Genomic DNA, 17,480 nt, shown 5'->3' with positions numbered 1-17,480 from the left:
GTGCAAAAGGTGTATGTGAACGTTTCCAGCAAAAAAAACCGCTAAGAGAAAGCGAAAGAAAGCGAAAAGCAACGACTTATCACAAACGGCCCAATGGATCAAACCGATAGAAACGTCTAACGGTTTTTTCAAATGCGCGTCTCTGTCAGCGCAGCGGCATAATGCATTTGACAGAAATCAAACACGTTGGAAGTGTGCCCATTGCGGGCAGCTGTCAGACCCGTCTCGAACTTGAGCATAATAGAAATCCGGCCCCCGTTTCTGTTTGTGGAATTTTGGGTGTGAAAAACAACGGCGAGTTATTATCGCTTTGTGTGGCACTGCATCCTGGACCCAGGTAGTGGCAGTAGTGTTTACAAACATATACACACTAACGTTTCCGCGCTTAGGCAAAGTGCGGTATCCTCTGCCTGTGCCCGCCCAGGATCAAGTTGCTTCGAGCACATCATCATCCCTGTTGCGTGTAGGTCGCGGTCAAGAAAGTCGGCTAATCACGACGCATTTGTCGCAGCCGCCGCTTCCCCGGTACACTACAGTGTGACGCACAAAGGGGAGCAGCAGCAGTGTGTGCGGGACCCGCTTACTCATCGTTATACTCGGTGTATTCGGGAGTTGGGCATTGATATCTGCCGACCCGCTGCTAATGCCTTCTAGAAAGGGTGAATAAGAGTTGCATCATTTTATTATTATTTTCTGCAAAAAGTGTGTTGTCCATTGACGTGTCGTGCAAAGGAAGTGCATTCTCTGGTGTTGGAGTGGTGTGAAATCCGTGCTGATCGGTGTGCTAACGTGCAAGAAAGGCCTTTAAAAAGCAGAGAGAAAAGTTGCACAAATTGTGCATCGCCGCGGAGAGTGGCAAGTTTCTTTGTGGCAACATCAAGCGAAAGCGGGTGAAGCAACATCGAAACATCAAGCAGTTCGACATAACTACCCTAAATTCCACAGCACATCAACGGGAGCAACGGTGCCGGAAGCCAATGAAACTGCGGCAAACAGAATGAGCCTCGCAGAAGATAATGATTACATGGTGAGTATAAGCATGACAGTGACGGGAATTCCGTTCTTCGCCACTCTGTATAGCTTTAGTTGTGTACGTAGGTGCAAGCAATATGGTAGCAGCGTCCGTTGATAAGGATCGCAAGCATATGGAATGGTATGAAATGCGGTGTGTGGTGTGGCACAGTGCGTGCAAACCAATTGCTCCAATGCGTCTGCAGTGCATTTACTGACGTGGCGGCTAACATTGAGATGGCTTTTTTTTAGCCAAGCTTGCTGTTGATTGCATCAGACAGTTGGGCTGCAGCTGGGCGTCGAATGGCATCAACCACCACCAGCAGGCCATGCGAAGAAAGGAAAGGGTAGGGGGACTACTCTAATACTCTCAATTCACTTTTAGGTCACACAGGTAGTGAGAGAGAGAGAGCAGTGGTGTGCGAGAGCGATAGATAGCTCCGGAGGGGATTGAGCTCATCAGCAAATCCCGCATTGCACACGCGAGTAGCCCGCATAATCCACCCGTTTCGAAGCTTTGGTCGAGGTTTGGAAGGAATGTGGTGGTTTTTATATGCAGTTGAGCGTTAGTTATGCTGCTCTTCTGTATTGTTCATGAATAATGAGCTCAATTGCAAGGATTAATAATTTACTTGCTCCCATCCTTAATGAATATAGGGAGCACCGTATGCAGAGCCAGCACATTAGCCCGATAGACAGTTACATTTGGAACCAAAATGTAGCTTTCTTTGGTGGCTGAAACCATTAAAAGCACCCTTATAAATCAGTCGCTCAATTAACGCTACTAGCATTAACGTGTAATGTGGGCCAACGAGCCCGACTGGTACTGGTATGAATGTCCAATGTTTGGCGTACCTTTTCGCACGTTCTCACCTCACCTCAGGCGTCTCCTCCTTTCTCCACAGATTCATAAAACCCCCCTGTCGTCACACGTGTCGGGAATACGTTCTAGTTTTACACAAACAATTTAAAATTCCCCCCATCCTCAGATAACGGTTCGATGACTCCCTGGAACACCTTTTCGTCCGGACATTTGGGATGAAATTTCTACAACGCCATTTAATCACACACACACACTGACTGATTCCGACTTTGTTTGCGCAGTATGTTGGGCTAATTTGGACGAAAATTTTGCTGCGCATTTCATAAACCATTTTCCAAATACATAGAGTACTCTGGAGGGAGAGGAGACGTACCCAGTATGGGAGGATAATCTTAGAATTATCAACAGCGGCCGCGCATGCAACATATTGAAACCGACCTTATCACTTATCAATACGATGCAACAACGTATGGGAGCCGCAGGTTGAGTGTGCTGACGGTGGTTTGGCGTGTTGTACGATGCAATGCACCTTATTCAAAACATCGATCAAGTTCAAGGATTTCTACAATTTCTACTTCATCCTACTGTCGATTTTTCATTCACTTATTTTTCGATTCGCCATGCACAAAAACGCTGCTGGCAAGCCGACGGCAGGATGGATGGAGTGGAGTGGACGAGATTCAAATTCTAAATAGCAAACGGGGCATAGCAGGTTGATAAGAGGGGCATAGTGGAAGAAGAAGCCGGCAACAAGATTAAGCGTGGCTGCGCGGTTATCATTGCTTGCTGCCTTATGTAATGAAGGTCAATTCTCTTTCCATGAACAGTTTGAAAACTCCGAACTTTGTGAAACTTTCCAGTAAAAGGATGGACAGGAAGGGATCACGATCGATCGATCATAAATTCTTCCAAAAACCGGTCTAGGAATGTTAATTCGGTTGCCCTGGAGCTTAAGGTGCGCTGATTAACGAAGGGGAGAAGGTCCTTTATCCTTTGGTGAAGGAAGCGAACAGTAATAAAAAAAACCGGTTTTCACGTTAACTATTATCATCCATTTTAATTGACCCACCTATCCCAATTTCGATCGTGAATATATAGTGATGCAACTGACAAGAAGTGATCGCTGGGATGGCATTAAGAAAAAGACGCATCGGCCTCCTCTCACTTCACGGCAGAGAGAAAACCCACCGCAACGAAAAAAAGTGAATGGAAAAAAGAGGAAAGAAAAATAAATGCTTTCCTCAACTGTTGGCGCTGTTGGAAAGAAATAAAACCGAATTTCCACCATCCTCTGTACTCTGTACGACGCGGATCTGTGCTGAAAAAAAAAACAAATTGATGAAAACAAGCGGAAGAAAAACCGCAATGAAAATGCACCGAAACGGTTGGCTGACGAACGATGGAAAAGTGGAAAAGAAAAGGACAGAAAATGAGCTTGCTTGGATGAAAAATAAGTAGACGAGAGTGCGAAATGGAATGAAACAAACCAACAGTGGAGAATAAAAGGCACAAAAACACAAACTCATCCCCCTCCATCTCGCCGGGAGAAAGACGCGCATTTAAGGGCACAAATAAGCAAAAGAGCATTATGAAAGGCTTGGTTAAATTTTTGCCAACAAACTCAACATAACATACACACAGACACACACACACAAGCGCAAACGGTCAGGCTTCGATTCGCTTCGAAGATATGTTTGTGTTGTTCTTTCACCCTTCATCTCGATCTTCCAGAACTGACGTCTTTTTATTCCTATTTTATTATGCTGTTTGCACACACACACACACACACACACACACACACACACACACACACACACACACACACACACACACACACACACACACACACACACACACACACACACACACACACACACACGGGATTCCTTCTTTTTACCTTATGCGTTGATTAATTCTAGCAACATAGCTCATGCTCTTCGTGCCGCCTTGCTTCCCTCTCTCCCACCGGTTTCGCCTTTCTTTTATGAGTGTGTTCTCTTTTTTACACCTTTACACGTCTCTTTTTTTCCTTATTTTCATTTCACTTGTTGCGTTTTGCTTCCTCCTTTTCCAAAGCTATACAGGTGAGTGACCACGGCAGAGGCAGAGGCCCGATTTCTTCCCCTTGTTCTTTCTCTTTCGCCAACAAGATTGGGGTTTGAAACGCACTTTTTTTTCGAGATTCAAACGTAAGCTTCTCGATGCGCGCGTGTGTGTGTGGCTTGTGTTACGTTCCAGGGAGGAAAGACGCGGACAACGGAAAAACGCGCCTACTAAGACGCCTGCTTTCTTGTCACTATTGCGCTATGGTGGGTAGCTTCTATCCCATTTGGGCTTTGATTTCTTTTCCTTCATCTTTACTTGGACATTTTTTCCAAAGGTTTGGGCTGTTGTTGTGTTTTTGGGAATGCGAGAACGATGAAAGCAGTGATAGAGAGTGTCGGTTTGGGATCTCCGTGTTGTTGTGGACGGAGTTGAAGAACCTGGTCAGAATTTCCAATCTCCCCAGACAGTTTCTTGTCGCTCGCCGTTGAAGCTGGTAGTTGCGTCACAGGATCATCTTGAACGCGCTTTAGAACAAGTTTTTGTGTGTGTGTGATTCTTCCGCTCTTTGGAGCAAGCGTGTCGACGGCGTAAGGTTGCTAACCTTGTGTATTTCATTAACATCAAAATGTAAATTAGATATCTTCATATGTACATCGGTGCCGCCTATTCATCGATCCTTCAGGATGTCTCACTATGTAAGTATTCCAAAATGGCCGTGCGTTAAATGAATGAATTGTTTCATCATGTATCATGGCTTGCTTGGTTCAAAATACTTTTGCGATATGCTGTGCTCTGGTGCATTCCCTATCAATAAACTTCTTCCTCGAACGCCCTTACTCCCTTCGCCGCAAGTGTTGGCGGCTATTGCGACGTATCTTATCGAAGTACGGGGATGACCGGTTCGGACCCGTTCGTACGATACGGAGGCGACGGTGAGCAATAAAATGTGGCCAATTGTACTCTGGTGCGGGGCACACTTCTCGAACTATCAGTGCTCTCGGTACTACAATGTCGCTGCTTGATGGTTGAATGAAAAAAAGTACTAAAGGCCCATTGGAGGTGTTTCTCTTCTCCCTCCGTAAGGTAAATACGTTTTGCAATGAAAACAAGCGCCCTTGAACAGGTGGGTAATCTGAAGCCCTACTGTGTACGACGTGATAAATTACAGTACACCCAGGGTACTACTGCTGGTGGGCGATAAAATCTCTCTTATCCAATGTTTACCTCCCGGTTTAAATCGTGCGTCGTTTCGAAAGCGCTACTTTTTACGGTACTGTACGCGTGAGTGTCGGATGGATTACCACACACGGACTCGATCAGCGATCATAATAAAGCTCCGAACGCGCGTACTTTAAACATAACAAAATCCAAATTTTGTTGTGAATCAATCACACGCTTGCAGAACTCGTACAAATCTTTCCATATGCTCTTCTAAGACTCTTACACCCGGGCAAGATATGACTGTTTTAAGGGAGAGGGAAGCAGAGCAATCGCAACTTAGAGTTCCCTTCTTTCCTGCTGATAATAATTATCGCGCCTCCGTTTTCCTCAACAGCCTCCTATCGCTAAGCGCTATTGCCAGCGCACAGGAAGCGGCGCACTGTGCCAAGGCGCTTGGGCAGGCAGGTGGCAGGTTCTGAATAGAAAACATTAGTCCTAGAGCGCTCCGAAGGTCCGATTGTGTCGGATGGAAAGTTCGAATTTTTAGTGCATGTGCTGAGAAGATGCTGAGAGCCATTTGTCTCACAAACCCCCTTTAGAGAAGCTGGGCTGGGCTGGGGACATTTTAGTCATGGCCAATGTCTAGTCCTATTAGCCAGCCGCTGCCTGCAACAGGCACAGCGACAGTCTTTCGGGCACCGGTGCCGGGGTACTCCCGTAGGGGTCAGTTAATTACATTACGATGGATTTTTAATGCCATGCGCGCGCGCGCCCAGTGATACGAAGCCGAGCGACGGGCAAAGGGTCGACTAATAGAGAGGAAATATTCACACACATACTCGGGCTAGAGCATACCAAGAAGGTAGTGTAAGTAAGCTGCTTACTGGACGCCGGTGTGTAGATTGGTTTTCGCAAAATTCGTAACGGCGATCGGCGCCGAAGAGGGAAGGAAAAGATCACCCCCGAAAGAGCGAAACACAGAAGAAATCCCACCTCAGCAACGCGCGTTCACCCCAATCTGTGCCCAAACGCCGACTGCGAGAGAAAGCCATGATGGAGAGAGAGAGAGAGAGCGAGGGACAGCAAAGGGAGAGAGCATAGCGCAAGGCATCACAAACGCACGGGTACATGCAGACAGCTTCTAGAGGGTAGTTCCGGGGTGTAGAGTCGGCTAGGGTGTGTGTTGGGTCAGGTGCGCCTAATGGCTCATAAAACGGTGCGCCACCACCTTTCTCGTTCTCTGTCTTTCTCTCCCTCTCTCTCTCTCTCTCACTCGTTTACGCTCTTTCACTTCAATAATTGACCGGCGGAGCGTGCACGATTTTGGTTCGCGCATCCGCGAAAACCTCTTAGTACCGGTTGAGACTTCGCGTGGTACTGTCGCAGGGATCGAAGAGCTCTCACTGTCGCCGCGGTCTGTGTTTCGGTACGGGTCGCAAGGGCGCCCTGCGCGAGAGGAGCAGTGCCTGTGATCGTCTTGCTGCAATAGAAACAAAACCCATTTCTGGTTGTTTAAGAAAAAACGAGCCCTAAATTTTAAGCTCTTGTGGCATCCTTTTATTTTGCATGTAAAAGCGTGAAGCCAAACCTGCCACGTAAAGTGGCTTCGCGCTGTACAGTGCAGTGCCTTGTCTGCTCCATCCGCCTGCTACGACCATGAAAAACGGCCTATGTGGCATGTGTGGCGCGCGCGCCCGTCTATGTGACCTTCGCGAAGGGTTCTCGATAGTTTTGTGATACGGAGCGGGAATTAGATCTTCGGAGTAAAGCACTTATCGCGCACGGTTGTTATAATATTGTGGATAAAGTGTAACAACTCGCTCTTAAGATGCTTAGAAAGGTTATGCAAACGTTGCTACAGATTGAGCGATCGCCGCCCCACTGCAACACGATGCTTGGTGTGCCATGAAAAAGAAAAAGGGTGATCAGTGAGCGTGCATGTGTGTGTGTCTGTGCTGTTGTGGTGAAAAGTTTTCGAAAATGTGGTTAAATCATCGTGGGGAGTTGAGCGTTCGTGGAGTGAAATAATGGGCCCTCGTTACTATCGCGCATCTGGAGGAGGCTGCCGCCGCTGCAAGTCTCGAAAAGCCAGATGAAAAATCAATTACTATTCCACGTCCATCTTTGTAAGTCCGTCGGAGGGCGACGGACGGCTCTTAAACATCTCAAGCGCGAGGAGTGACATTGCATAGAGCACGGCCGCATGTGAAGTGTCAAGATTAGAGAGTGCCGAGTTTTTGATAGTGAAGGCATTCGGAGAACGCCCGAGTGTGTGTGTTATTTCTTGAGAAAAAAAGCGCTTAAAGACAGCAGCAATATTTCGGGGTGAAGTGTTAACACGCCTATCAGTAGTAGCAGCGCGTAAGAGACGCGAGGAAGCAGCTGACATAGAAATCCAAAAACCATTCGACCGGAAACAAGCGGCCGAAAAGCCCTGTACTCTCTATACCCGGGGGGGAAGTTCGGGAGCTACTGTGCTACCCCTGCAGCTACGAGCCGGGGGAACGAGACGGCCATTGGCCTCGGTGGCTAGAGGCGCGGTGCGCTAGTGCATGTGGCAAATAGTGTTATAGCTCGCGGCACAAGCAGATAGTGTGTGGAGGAGCATCAAGCAACAAGCAGGCAAGAAGTGCCACGGAGGCATCCACCACCGCGCACGGTAACGCACGCGTAACGCCTCTCCCGGGGAGTAGTAGAGCAAAGTGAGCCGCCCCGGCGCTGATCGTTGCTCGCGCAATTGATTAATATTTCATTGGGCGAAACGACGAAGAGTGTGTGTGTGTGCTCGGTGGCTACGTTGATCAACTGGAAAACGCAACCACGACGAAACCAAACGCCGCCTTCCCGTGGAAAAATCGACAGTCAGTCACCCGGTGGAGATCATGATGGAGGGTGATATAAACAATTTTCTCTTCGGCGTACGTATCTTATTTTTTGTTTTGTTTTTCGTCGTATAGTTTCCTTCTTATTGTTTGCAGCTTGTTGATGTTCCCAGTCCACTTTCTATCTTGGGTTTGGTGCTTTCGATGGGTGAAGAAGAAGGCAGTGGGCAAAAGGCCTGCAGAAGTAGGAGAGAAAGGAAAATAGTCTGCGCATTAATATATAAGTTTAATATGTCGCTTACGTTTGCGGAAAAGGTGATGTACAGATGTACAAATAGAGCCTTTTTGCTTCCTGTTTTTGAGCCCCTCTAAGACCAGGTGTGTAGGTAAACATCCCTTGCTTTGTCGCTGGATGTTTTAAGGCTTTAACAGTTGCTACGCGTTATGATTAGATTAGTACAATGGTTTAATTTAATTTTTCATTAGAAATTAGAAACTTCAATAGAAGGTCAGTGTTTCTATTCCTTCTTCTTCTTCTGCTTAACACACACACATCAGTTCTGCAGCCGGTTCTTATCAGGCTCGTTCGGCACAAGCATACGTGCACTCAGACGAGATAAGGTGGAGGGTGTTTAGGTTTGGCTATGCATCGAAGGCGAGCATTTCACCTTCACTTCAACCATTTTGTGCAGCCCCAACAGGCAAACAGAATTGAAAACAATGTTTTGTCGTGTCACTTTGTTTTTTGCTCGTCTCCCCAGGTTTCGTTAATGCTAACCGAGGCAACTTTTCCATTAGCTGCGTTAGTCAGCGCAACCATATGGATGCGTGTGCAAGTGTTTTTTGTCTGTGTGTGAGCAACTACCCCATGGATAGAACCTTCCCGAGACTTCCTGTACGTGTGTTGTTGCCACCTTTGCTGCACTGTTTTTTTCCCCCGATCCACGCTGTGTGTGTGTGTTTCTACCGGTATAAAGCCGGCATTAGAAAAAGCGCCTCCACCGGGCGACTGACTTTACAAAGGCAGTGCATTTAGCATCCGTCAAAGCAACCCCGAATCGGAAGGTACCACGTCGACAAACACAGGGGAAGGTTACCGCGGTGAATCCAACTCTCTCTCTCTCTCTCTCCATTGGTGTTGGTGAGAGCGGCGGCCCACGAGATGCTTGCGCAAAACCGCAAAGTGCTCGCTCTCATCTCCCGCGCCTATAGACACCGCGCGCGGTCTCCCCCCGGGGTGTGCCCTTTGCGAACCGCCGCCCTCCCACGAGCCGCCTCCTAGGCAAGCAGAGCAGAATCCAAAGCGAAAAAACACGTGCTCGCTCGGTCGCTCGGTCATTTGCGTTTGCCACTGTGCCCCGAGCACAAAATAGTCAACGTAAGCAACTGTGAGCTGTGGGGAGAGCAAACTGGTTTCCCTGGCAGCGCGCAAGCTTTTCTGCTGACGTACCGCGGCCGTATCGCGCTGGAGAAGGGCTTTCGTGTCTCTCTGTGTGTATTGGTAGCGCCGCTAATAGGTGTAGTGCCTAGGCGTTGCGAAGGACAATTTCCAATTTGCCGGTCGAACTGGTGGTGGTGCCGGGGCCGGTTCTTCCATTTGGTTGGTTCCAAAACGGTGTGATAAGAGATGACGCAATCCCGCTGGAAAGACCGGCGTTTCGATACGACGACGCCTCTCTTTCAATGACGATGTGATGGCGCTTTTGTTGAGCTGATCAATCTTTTCCACCAGAATAGACAATCATCTACCAGAGAGGGAGGAGGAATGGACAAAGAAGGTGCCAGCAGAGTAAGGTGCCTTGGGAGCCTACGATTTGTCCCTGACGCATGACATTATTATGTCCGACCGGCGGCGTGGCGTACGTTCTTTACCTCGTCCACCGCATCGTTCGTTGCTGTTGTTGACCTCATTTGGGCTACGGTATGTGTTCGTGCATCTGTGTGTGTTTGTATAGACAGGGTGTGCAAATAACGCCCGTGTGTATCGATCGCGGAGCATGCTATGCTTTCTCCCCGCGGAATTGTAGTCGTCGTCATGGCTTTTGGATCGGTCCAAAAATGAATGCTGATGTATTGCTGATGCCTGAAATGGGATGGATGGTGAAGGGAGATGGTAAGGGGAGTGTGAGCAACGGCCGAACGGTACAATCGTGGCGTACTCCCCACTCCCCCGAAACCACCACACCCATTAGAAGCCTTTCTTTTCGGTTCTCTTCTTAGCATCATCATCGGTGAAGACGATGCCGCCGCCGCAGCCATGCTGTGGTAACGGTTTTTTGAATTCTTTTACGCCCATTTGTGTAGTCGTGTTATGTATGCTCAGCTCGTTCATTGACTGCCATTTGCCAGATTTTGTTCGTGCCGCATGGGAGGGAGTGGTTGGGATTGAGTTGTTGTAAGCATGTTTTTAAGAGAAATTATTGCATTTTAGTGTAGTTTAGTTAGTATCAATTATTCAAAACTTTCATGCGTACAGCGCTGATTGGTCCAAGCAATCCATGCATGGTGACCTTAAAAGCTTTCCCATCTTATCGACCTATCGGTACGGTGTCATTGAATAAATTGGAATTTGTTTAATATCAAACCTCTGATAATTCATCCATGTGTTAACTTAATCAAATTCCCAATTACCACGAAACTGTAGCAGACACTTTCGACAGCCGCTTTTAAACTACCCCAAAATACCGGTCACGTGCTCTTATGTTCTTATTTTCCTGCCCGGTACTCTTTTCCCTCAAAAAACCGGTTCCTTTCGCCAGCTTAAAAAGATTGACTCGCTCAATCTGTCCGAAAGTTCAAAGAGCCATTAAACGTGTCCTTTCGCTGCGTCTCGGTGTGGCTCTGACACAGCGTAGTGTAGCAGGATAGCGAATGTGTTGCTTGAACGGATTTTGCGTAACCCATGTGGAGAATGGAACTGGTGCGCGTTTTTTTCCCCCCTGAGACGTTTGAATTTCATTTTTGCACTGTCTTTGTTACCTTTTGCTCACACGAACGCACCGCGTCGCGCATGGGCTTGATGCTGGTGCGGATGCCGCTCTCTTTCAATTTTCAAGCCTGTACGAGCTCCGGTGAAAGTTGTTACATGAATGCATTTTATAAAACCGGCGGCACATTTTTACAGACTACTTTTCGTTGTTTGGACAGCAAAAAAAAAGGAGAATTGATAGAGAGATTATGATAGTTGAACGGAAAGGAAGTGGTGCCTGGCTATGTTGCGCTATCTGGATATTGTGCAGTAAAACCGTCCGAATGCAAACCAGTTAGCAGCCCATGGCCGATGGCCTCGACATTTCGTGTTTGTTAGAGAGCTGAGAACAACATTTTTTTGGGTTCGATTAAATCCGAGAAAAAACGTGTCCAAATAGACACGTGCTAAATTTGTGTACCACGCGCAATCGTTGCTAGCATATTTGCGTAATGTATGAAATAATACTCCAAACACAACTTGACGTCATTGCAAGTCAAAGGTATTACACGGGATGCTACCAGCTGTGTGAAGTAATGTTTAATTTAATATATGTTTAACACCGAACGACTTTACCTTGCACCAACAACTGAAGGGCTTCTGGGGTGGATTTGCGTAACGGTGAACCGCACCACTCCACTCTGCTCCGCTGTGTGGAGGAGTGGAAAAATAGTTCTGTAATGCCGCGACACGGACAGGGCTTCCGTGCCGGCACCACGGAACACGTACACGTTCCCTTACAAACGGCCCCTTGACTGATGTGCTTTGTTTGGTTCTTTTGCAGCAGGATGAATGGCCGGAGGAGGACTTCATGAACAGCTTGATGAAGATGGACGACACGATGCTGTTCAGCGAGCCGCCGGCCACCCATACCGGCGGGGCGGACGAGCTGGACGACTTTATGCGGCAGCTCAACTACAGCTACACGGCGGACACGTACCTCGGGGAGCAGCAGGTCACGTCCCCGCTATCGTCCCACGCCTCAACCGATCAAGAGTTCCACGGATTCCCGAGCACCACGGACGGCGGAAGCAGCAGCGCCTCGCTGGACGGGTACTTTGACGAAGGGTACGGCGTCCGGATGCAGGACAAGCCCGAGCTGATGAACGTCGACTTTAGCATGCTGAACGTGCTCGATCCCGGCAGTCCCATCGAACCGGAGCACATCTCGTCGGCCGCTTCCGACAGCGGACTGTCCAGCGACCATCTCGACCTGTAAGTGTGAATAATGTCAAGAGTTGGGTTTGAGTGCATTGGGACCGCCGTCGGCGTGCACCACATTTGCCACATTCAATCAAGCCGGTCGACCAGCAAAGTGAAAGGTTGCTTCACCACACGACACTCTGGTGTCTCTGTTGCTACACTAGTGGAGCGCAGTTGAAAGTAACTCTCCACACGACAACGCGTGGCGTGGCGAACACTTTCGATCCGGTACCACAAGAGTAGCAAGATTAATGTGTATAAAACAGTAGCAGTGCTCTGAAGATGCTGAAAGAACCCGTTCTCAATGATCGCCGACGATCTTTTCGATGTTGGTTTGAGCTGCTTAAAACGCGGGCTGAACGGCATCTTCGGCAGAGTTCATCTCACCATCATATGATTCATTGTGGTAAATAGAGCTCCTCATTTAAACGATCGTACTTGCACGATCGCTTCTTCGCTTAGCCCATTTGTCACTGGGTGCTTGGGTGCAATTGTCTGCCAGTCGACTGCAAGCAGATGTATGCAGCACACTGATGAGGTATTAAAAATAATCTACAAGATGACTACACCACCGTATGTTGTTGGTTGGTGTATGCGTAGTTCGCCATAGTGCAAACTATTTTACCAGACCAAGGCAGGCCGGTGAGCTGCTGTATTGTACCGCTGGGACAAATCTGTTAAGCTAATACTAATTAATGCTCTCCTCCGTGTGCCCGTGTGCTGCCGACCACACACAAACGTTGAGTACAAGAATTCCTCTGCGCTTCAGTTCTACGCACGCAGCAGCGCAAACCAGATGCTCCGATTGTCCCGCAATGCACCGGCGCGGTCTTAATATTCAGGTCAACGCGACACGGTGAGAGGAGTTGACTATGTTACTGCTACAGCTCTCTCTCTGTTTCACTCTCTCGTTTCACCTCAAAATCAGATTCATGTATCGGCGTACCGAAAATGTGTCAAAATTAGAAATCATTCTGATAAATATAGGTCCATTCGGTGTCCTTCAATGTTCTACCGATGTAAGAGAACGCAAAAATAGGGCCATTGAAGCACGGCTGTGGGTAGCAACTGCTGATAGCGTATAAAAGCGGGGAGGGGATTGTAACCGTTTGATGAAACATTGATAAGAGAACACCTTCTTTACCTTCTTTGCGATAAGGTGTACGAAACGAACCTGGTTTTTTTGCCTTTCACGCAGCAGGCGTGGGGCGCTGCTGAGCAACAGCCGTAAAACAATCCACTGATATCTGATCTTCTTTCACAGTGACCCGAACACGGAATATGAAGCCCTCAGCCCGGGTATGTCTTCACCCGGTCCGTCCATCAGCGAACGGGGTGGACAGAACTCGCCGCCCCGATTCACGATATCGGTAAAGCAAGAGCCGTCCGTCCCGACCACCCCGACAGCAACGGCTCAGCAGCTTCCAGCCACCCCAGTTCAGCAGGTTCAGCCGGTTATGCCACGACAGCAGCCGGCGGTGCTAGCGCAACCGATGGCGGCCACCCAGCGTACGGCGCAAACTACTGCGACAACTGCTGTGCCCGTTCGCTCTGCTGAAAAGCTGATAAGCACTAAAACAGCGATCGTCACTAACGGAGCGCCAACCGTGCTGAAAACGTCGGCCAACAAAATGGCCACCACCACCGTATACCAGCAGCCGGGAACGGGCATGAAATCACTGATCGCCAACGGCACGAAGCGACTGATCGCATCGACCAATGGTATTAGTGCGTCGACGGTCCCCCAGCAGCTGGTCGGCAGCAACGGCAAGGAGCTGAAGATTATCCGCATGGCCACGATGAAGAACGGACAAACGGTGGCAGTTGCCAACGGGCTGACGACGGCCGGTACGGCCGGCACTAACAAAAAAGTTACCCTGCAGCTCAAAAACTCCACGCTAAAGACGGGCGTCGGCGGTACCGGCGGCAGCACGATCATTCCCAAGAACGTAGTCCTGACCACGTCGAGCAGTGGTACGAATGGTCACAGCAGCGCGGCCAGCACCACCACCACCACCACAACCACCACCGTGCCCGGTGTGCGCAAAATCATACGCATGCAGCAGCAGACGCAGCAGAACGGGCGGCAGATACTGGTGCCGGTGACGATTCAGGACCTGCGCACGATCAAGATCGTCAACTCGACCAACATGAAGGGCAGATCGTCGGCCAACATCAAGCTGGCGGCGGCCAACATGCTGCAGCAGTCGAAGCAAGGGCTAATACAGAAGAACGTGGTGCTGAGCAAGGATCAGCTGCTGCTGGACGATGGCGTGCTGTCCGATGCGGGCGGCCCCAGCTCGTCCTCCGACTCGGAAAGCTACGTGTTCGAGGACATTATGCAGCAGAGCAGCGCGGTGCTGGCGGAGGTCGAGCGGCAGCAGCAGAAGCATCACAGCAGCATCATCAGCGACTCGGACGTCGAGCCGGACGGGGACGATGGGGACGACGATGACGTCGACATGGAGGAGATTGGCAAGGGCCGCAACCAGAACGGCACGTACCAGAAGCTGATGCTGACGGCGGAGGAGAAGCGGCTGCTGGCGAAGGAAGGCATCTCGCTGCCGACCAGCTACCCGCTCACCAAGCACGAGGAGCGCGAACTGAAGCGCATCCGGCGGAAGATTCGGAACAAAATTTCCGCCCAAGATTCGCGCAAGCGCAAGAAGGAGTACGTCGACGGGCTGGAGGAAAGGTATGTGTAGTAGGGCGTGTGTGCGTGGCAGGGAGTTTGCCATAACTAATTCCCCTTCCCTTCCCTTTACAGAGTGAAACAATGCACCGAGGAGAACCAGAATTTGGTGAAACGAATCAAGATTCTGCAGAGCCAAAATCACGATCTCGTTAGCCAGATGAAGCGCATCCAGTCGCTGCTGACCAAGGGCACGAGCAAAACGACCCAACCGGCCACCTGCCTGATGGTGCTGCTGATCAGCATGGCGCTGGTTGCCGTGCCGAACCTGAAGCTGGGCAACACGGCCACCCAGCAGAACATACAGGACTCGATCGAAATGTCCGAGCTGCTGCAGGACCCGGCCAACGACAAGCTGCAGGTGGTGCAGCAGAGCCGCCGTGCATTGCTATTCGACACGAAGGAACAATCGCACGCTGCCGCCACCGCCGAGGAGGAGCTGAACTTTGACGAGATCATGTCATCGTTCAACGCCAACGCGCTGATCGCCAACGAGCACGACTACTTCAGCGAGCTGCTGGACGGAGGACGGTCGGGCGGTGGTGAGCCGCCGTCGGCCAAGCGCTCCAAGCTGCTGCTACCGACGACCACGCTGATCGACTACGACGTCGATGACGACGTGTGGAACGGGGGCAGCAAGATACGCATCAAGCAGGAAGCGGCCGGATCCATGTCGCCGGACAGCAGCAGCAGCAACAACGGCAACGGCAACAACGAGCTGTTCGAGCAGAAGGTGCGCGAGTTCCAGGCATCGCTGCAGAAAAGCATCCGCGACGCGACCGAAGAACACACCACCGGCATGATGATGGGGGCCAAGTACGACCTCAACAGTGAGGTCATTGTGGATCGCGATCTGTTCGATTTGGTCGGCAAGCAGCAACAGCAGCAGCAGGATGGTGGACTGTACGAGATGTCTCTCGATACGTTCTCGAAGGGTGGCCTCCACAATGGTGGTATCGATCTGCTCGGTAACGTTCGGGCCGAACCGACCGTTGTCAGTGCCGACTCGACCGGGGGCGATGCTAGTGACGCGCGGAAGCTTAACGCATCCCAGCAGATTCAGCAGCAGAACAACAAGCGTAAGCTGCTGCTGTAAGCAGTGTACAAGTTGTCGTTGTACGACTGGAAGTGAAGAAAAAGCTGGCTGTTTTTCTTTCTTTTTGTTGTTCATTCGTCGTTCAAAGTCGTCGAGTCGTCCCGGCTCGTGGAAAACTAATTGTAAATAGGTCTCTGTTTTTACGGCGCGTTAAGAAGCGGAACAGTTTTCGGTTAACCATTTTCATTGAACCTTCCCCTCACACACCGTTAGCAAACACATTGCAACACAGGTAATGCATTTTGTCTATAATATGTATGTAATGACGCTACGAAGCATCCGCAATTTGATTTATTAGTACGTACCTAGGTATGTGAAGGGATATGTTCGTGTGTGTGTGTGTGTTACTATTAAGAGATAGTAGAAGATAACGGCTAAGTGCATATTCATTTATACACACACACTCACACACAAATCAAGTATTTGACTCGTATCCAATTGGCATAAGATGCAGGAACGGTTCACTATTACGTGTTTCTTTACTTTTTTTTCACTACACAAGTAGATAAGACAGTTGCGCCCTCGCGTTGGTATGGGGGAACAGTTACACTAGCACGCACCGCTTACTTTGTGAGTGACGAGTGTGGAAGGAAGCAGAGCGAAGAAGAACTCTTGTTGATGTTTGATTTTCTTCTTCTATTCCTTATTCGTCGATCTTATGCTTATGATTGCTTTCCTTCTTTTTTCCTTTAAGATTCACCAATGCGAAAAAGAGAGCGGGAGAGTGAGTGAGTGAGTGAGAGCGCGCCCGGGCGCACTATTTAGCTTTAGGACAGTTTAATGTGCAATTTAATTAGATTTTATTGTATTGTGTCCGCTTAATTTTGAAACAAAACAAAACAAAAAAGAACATTGGAGAAAAACCTTTTCAAATTGGGGTACATAGACGAGAACAGCGCATTTGTTGCCGTTAATTTTATGTTGCTGTTTTGGTTTGTTTTTGTTTTTTAAATTGCAATATCTAATCTAGAACCGTAGACCACAACCAAACGTTTGCGTTTGTTTGTGTTATCAGCAGCATCGTCGAGAGTCGTGAGCACTAAACATTATGGGAGAACGTATATTCCATCTGGAACGTTTTGCGGGATAACAATAATAATAATAATAATAATAGTAATAATAATGATATCTAATGATATAATAGGTAAAAAACAACTGAACCGTAAACGATTCGATTGACTTATATCTGTGTTTCACTATATGTTTCTGTTTTCATTTATTCCCTTTGCCAAGCATTGTTGACCGTCATGAGTATAAAGTAATAGTATAAGCATAGTAATGTAGTGATAGGCATTTAGCGATAGCAACAACAACAACAATAATAATAATAATATTATTATTATAAATGATATACGCGTCACAGCACGTGGCAACACACCAAGATTCGCCAAGAAGTTTCAAACGCATCCCCGGTACGGTTGAATGAAAAGCCAGCCCCACGCCACACTCCCCCACGGGGGTAGTAAAGGTTAGATAGTTAGTTCAACAAATGTTTCATTTCACGCTGTCCTTACACACAAAGCAAAACAAAACAAAACAAAACAACAAACAGCAATGGCTTTTCCAGCGTAACACCGTGCATAGTGCAAACACGAAAAACCACAACAACAACTTCTATAATATAGGTAAATATAATAACTTGTTGTACATAACCAAAG

General features: G+C 48.7%; 1 protein-coding gene across 3 annotated transcripts; it reads left to right on the top strand.

The window, feature by feature from the left end:
• The first annotated feature begins 207 nt into the window (after positions 1 to 207).
• LOC121590312 lies at positions 208 to 17,479 on the top strand. 3 transcript variants are annotated; one of them, XM_041909875.1, is made up of 4 exons: positions 208 to 1,027; positions 11,616 to 12,046; positions 13,299 to 14,729; positions 14,802 to 17,479. In XM_041909875.1, the coding sequence occupies exons 1-4, from the start codon at positions 998 to 1,000 to the stop codon at positions 15,820 to 15,822; spliced, it is 2,913 nt and encodes a 970-aa protein (XP_041765809.1). In that variant the 5' UTR covers positions 208 to 997; the 3' UTR covers positions 15,823 to 17,479. The 3 variants fall into 3 exon arrangements, with proteins under 3 accessions (XP_041765809.1, XP_041765810.1, XP_041765808.1); XM_041909876.1 differs by lacking the exon at positions 208 to 1,027 and adding an exon at positions 4,233 to 4,575; XM_041909874.1 differs by lacking the exon at positions 208 to 1,027 and adding an exon at positions 5,957 to 7,959.
• The last annotated feature ends 1 nt before the right edge of the window (position 17,480 follows it).

Source organism: Anopheles merus, chromosome 2R (genome assembly GCF_017562075.2).
Source record: "Anopheles merus strain MAF chromosome 2R, AmerM5.1, whole genome shotgun sequence".
NCBI lineage: Eukaryota > Metazoa > Arthropoda > Insecta > Diptera > Culicidae > Anopheles > Anopheles merus.
The sequence above is the reverse complement of the archived record's forward strand: the minus strand, read 5'-3'. Positions and strand labels throughout refer to the sequence as shown.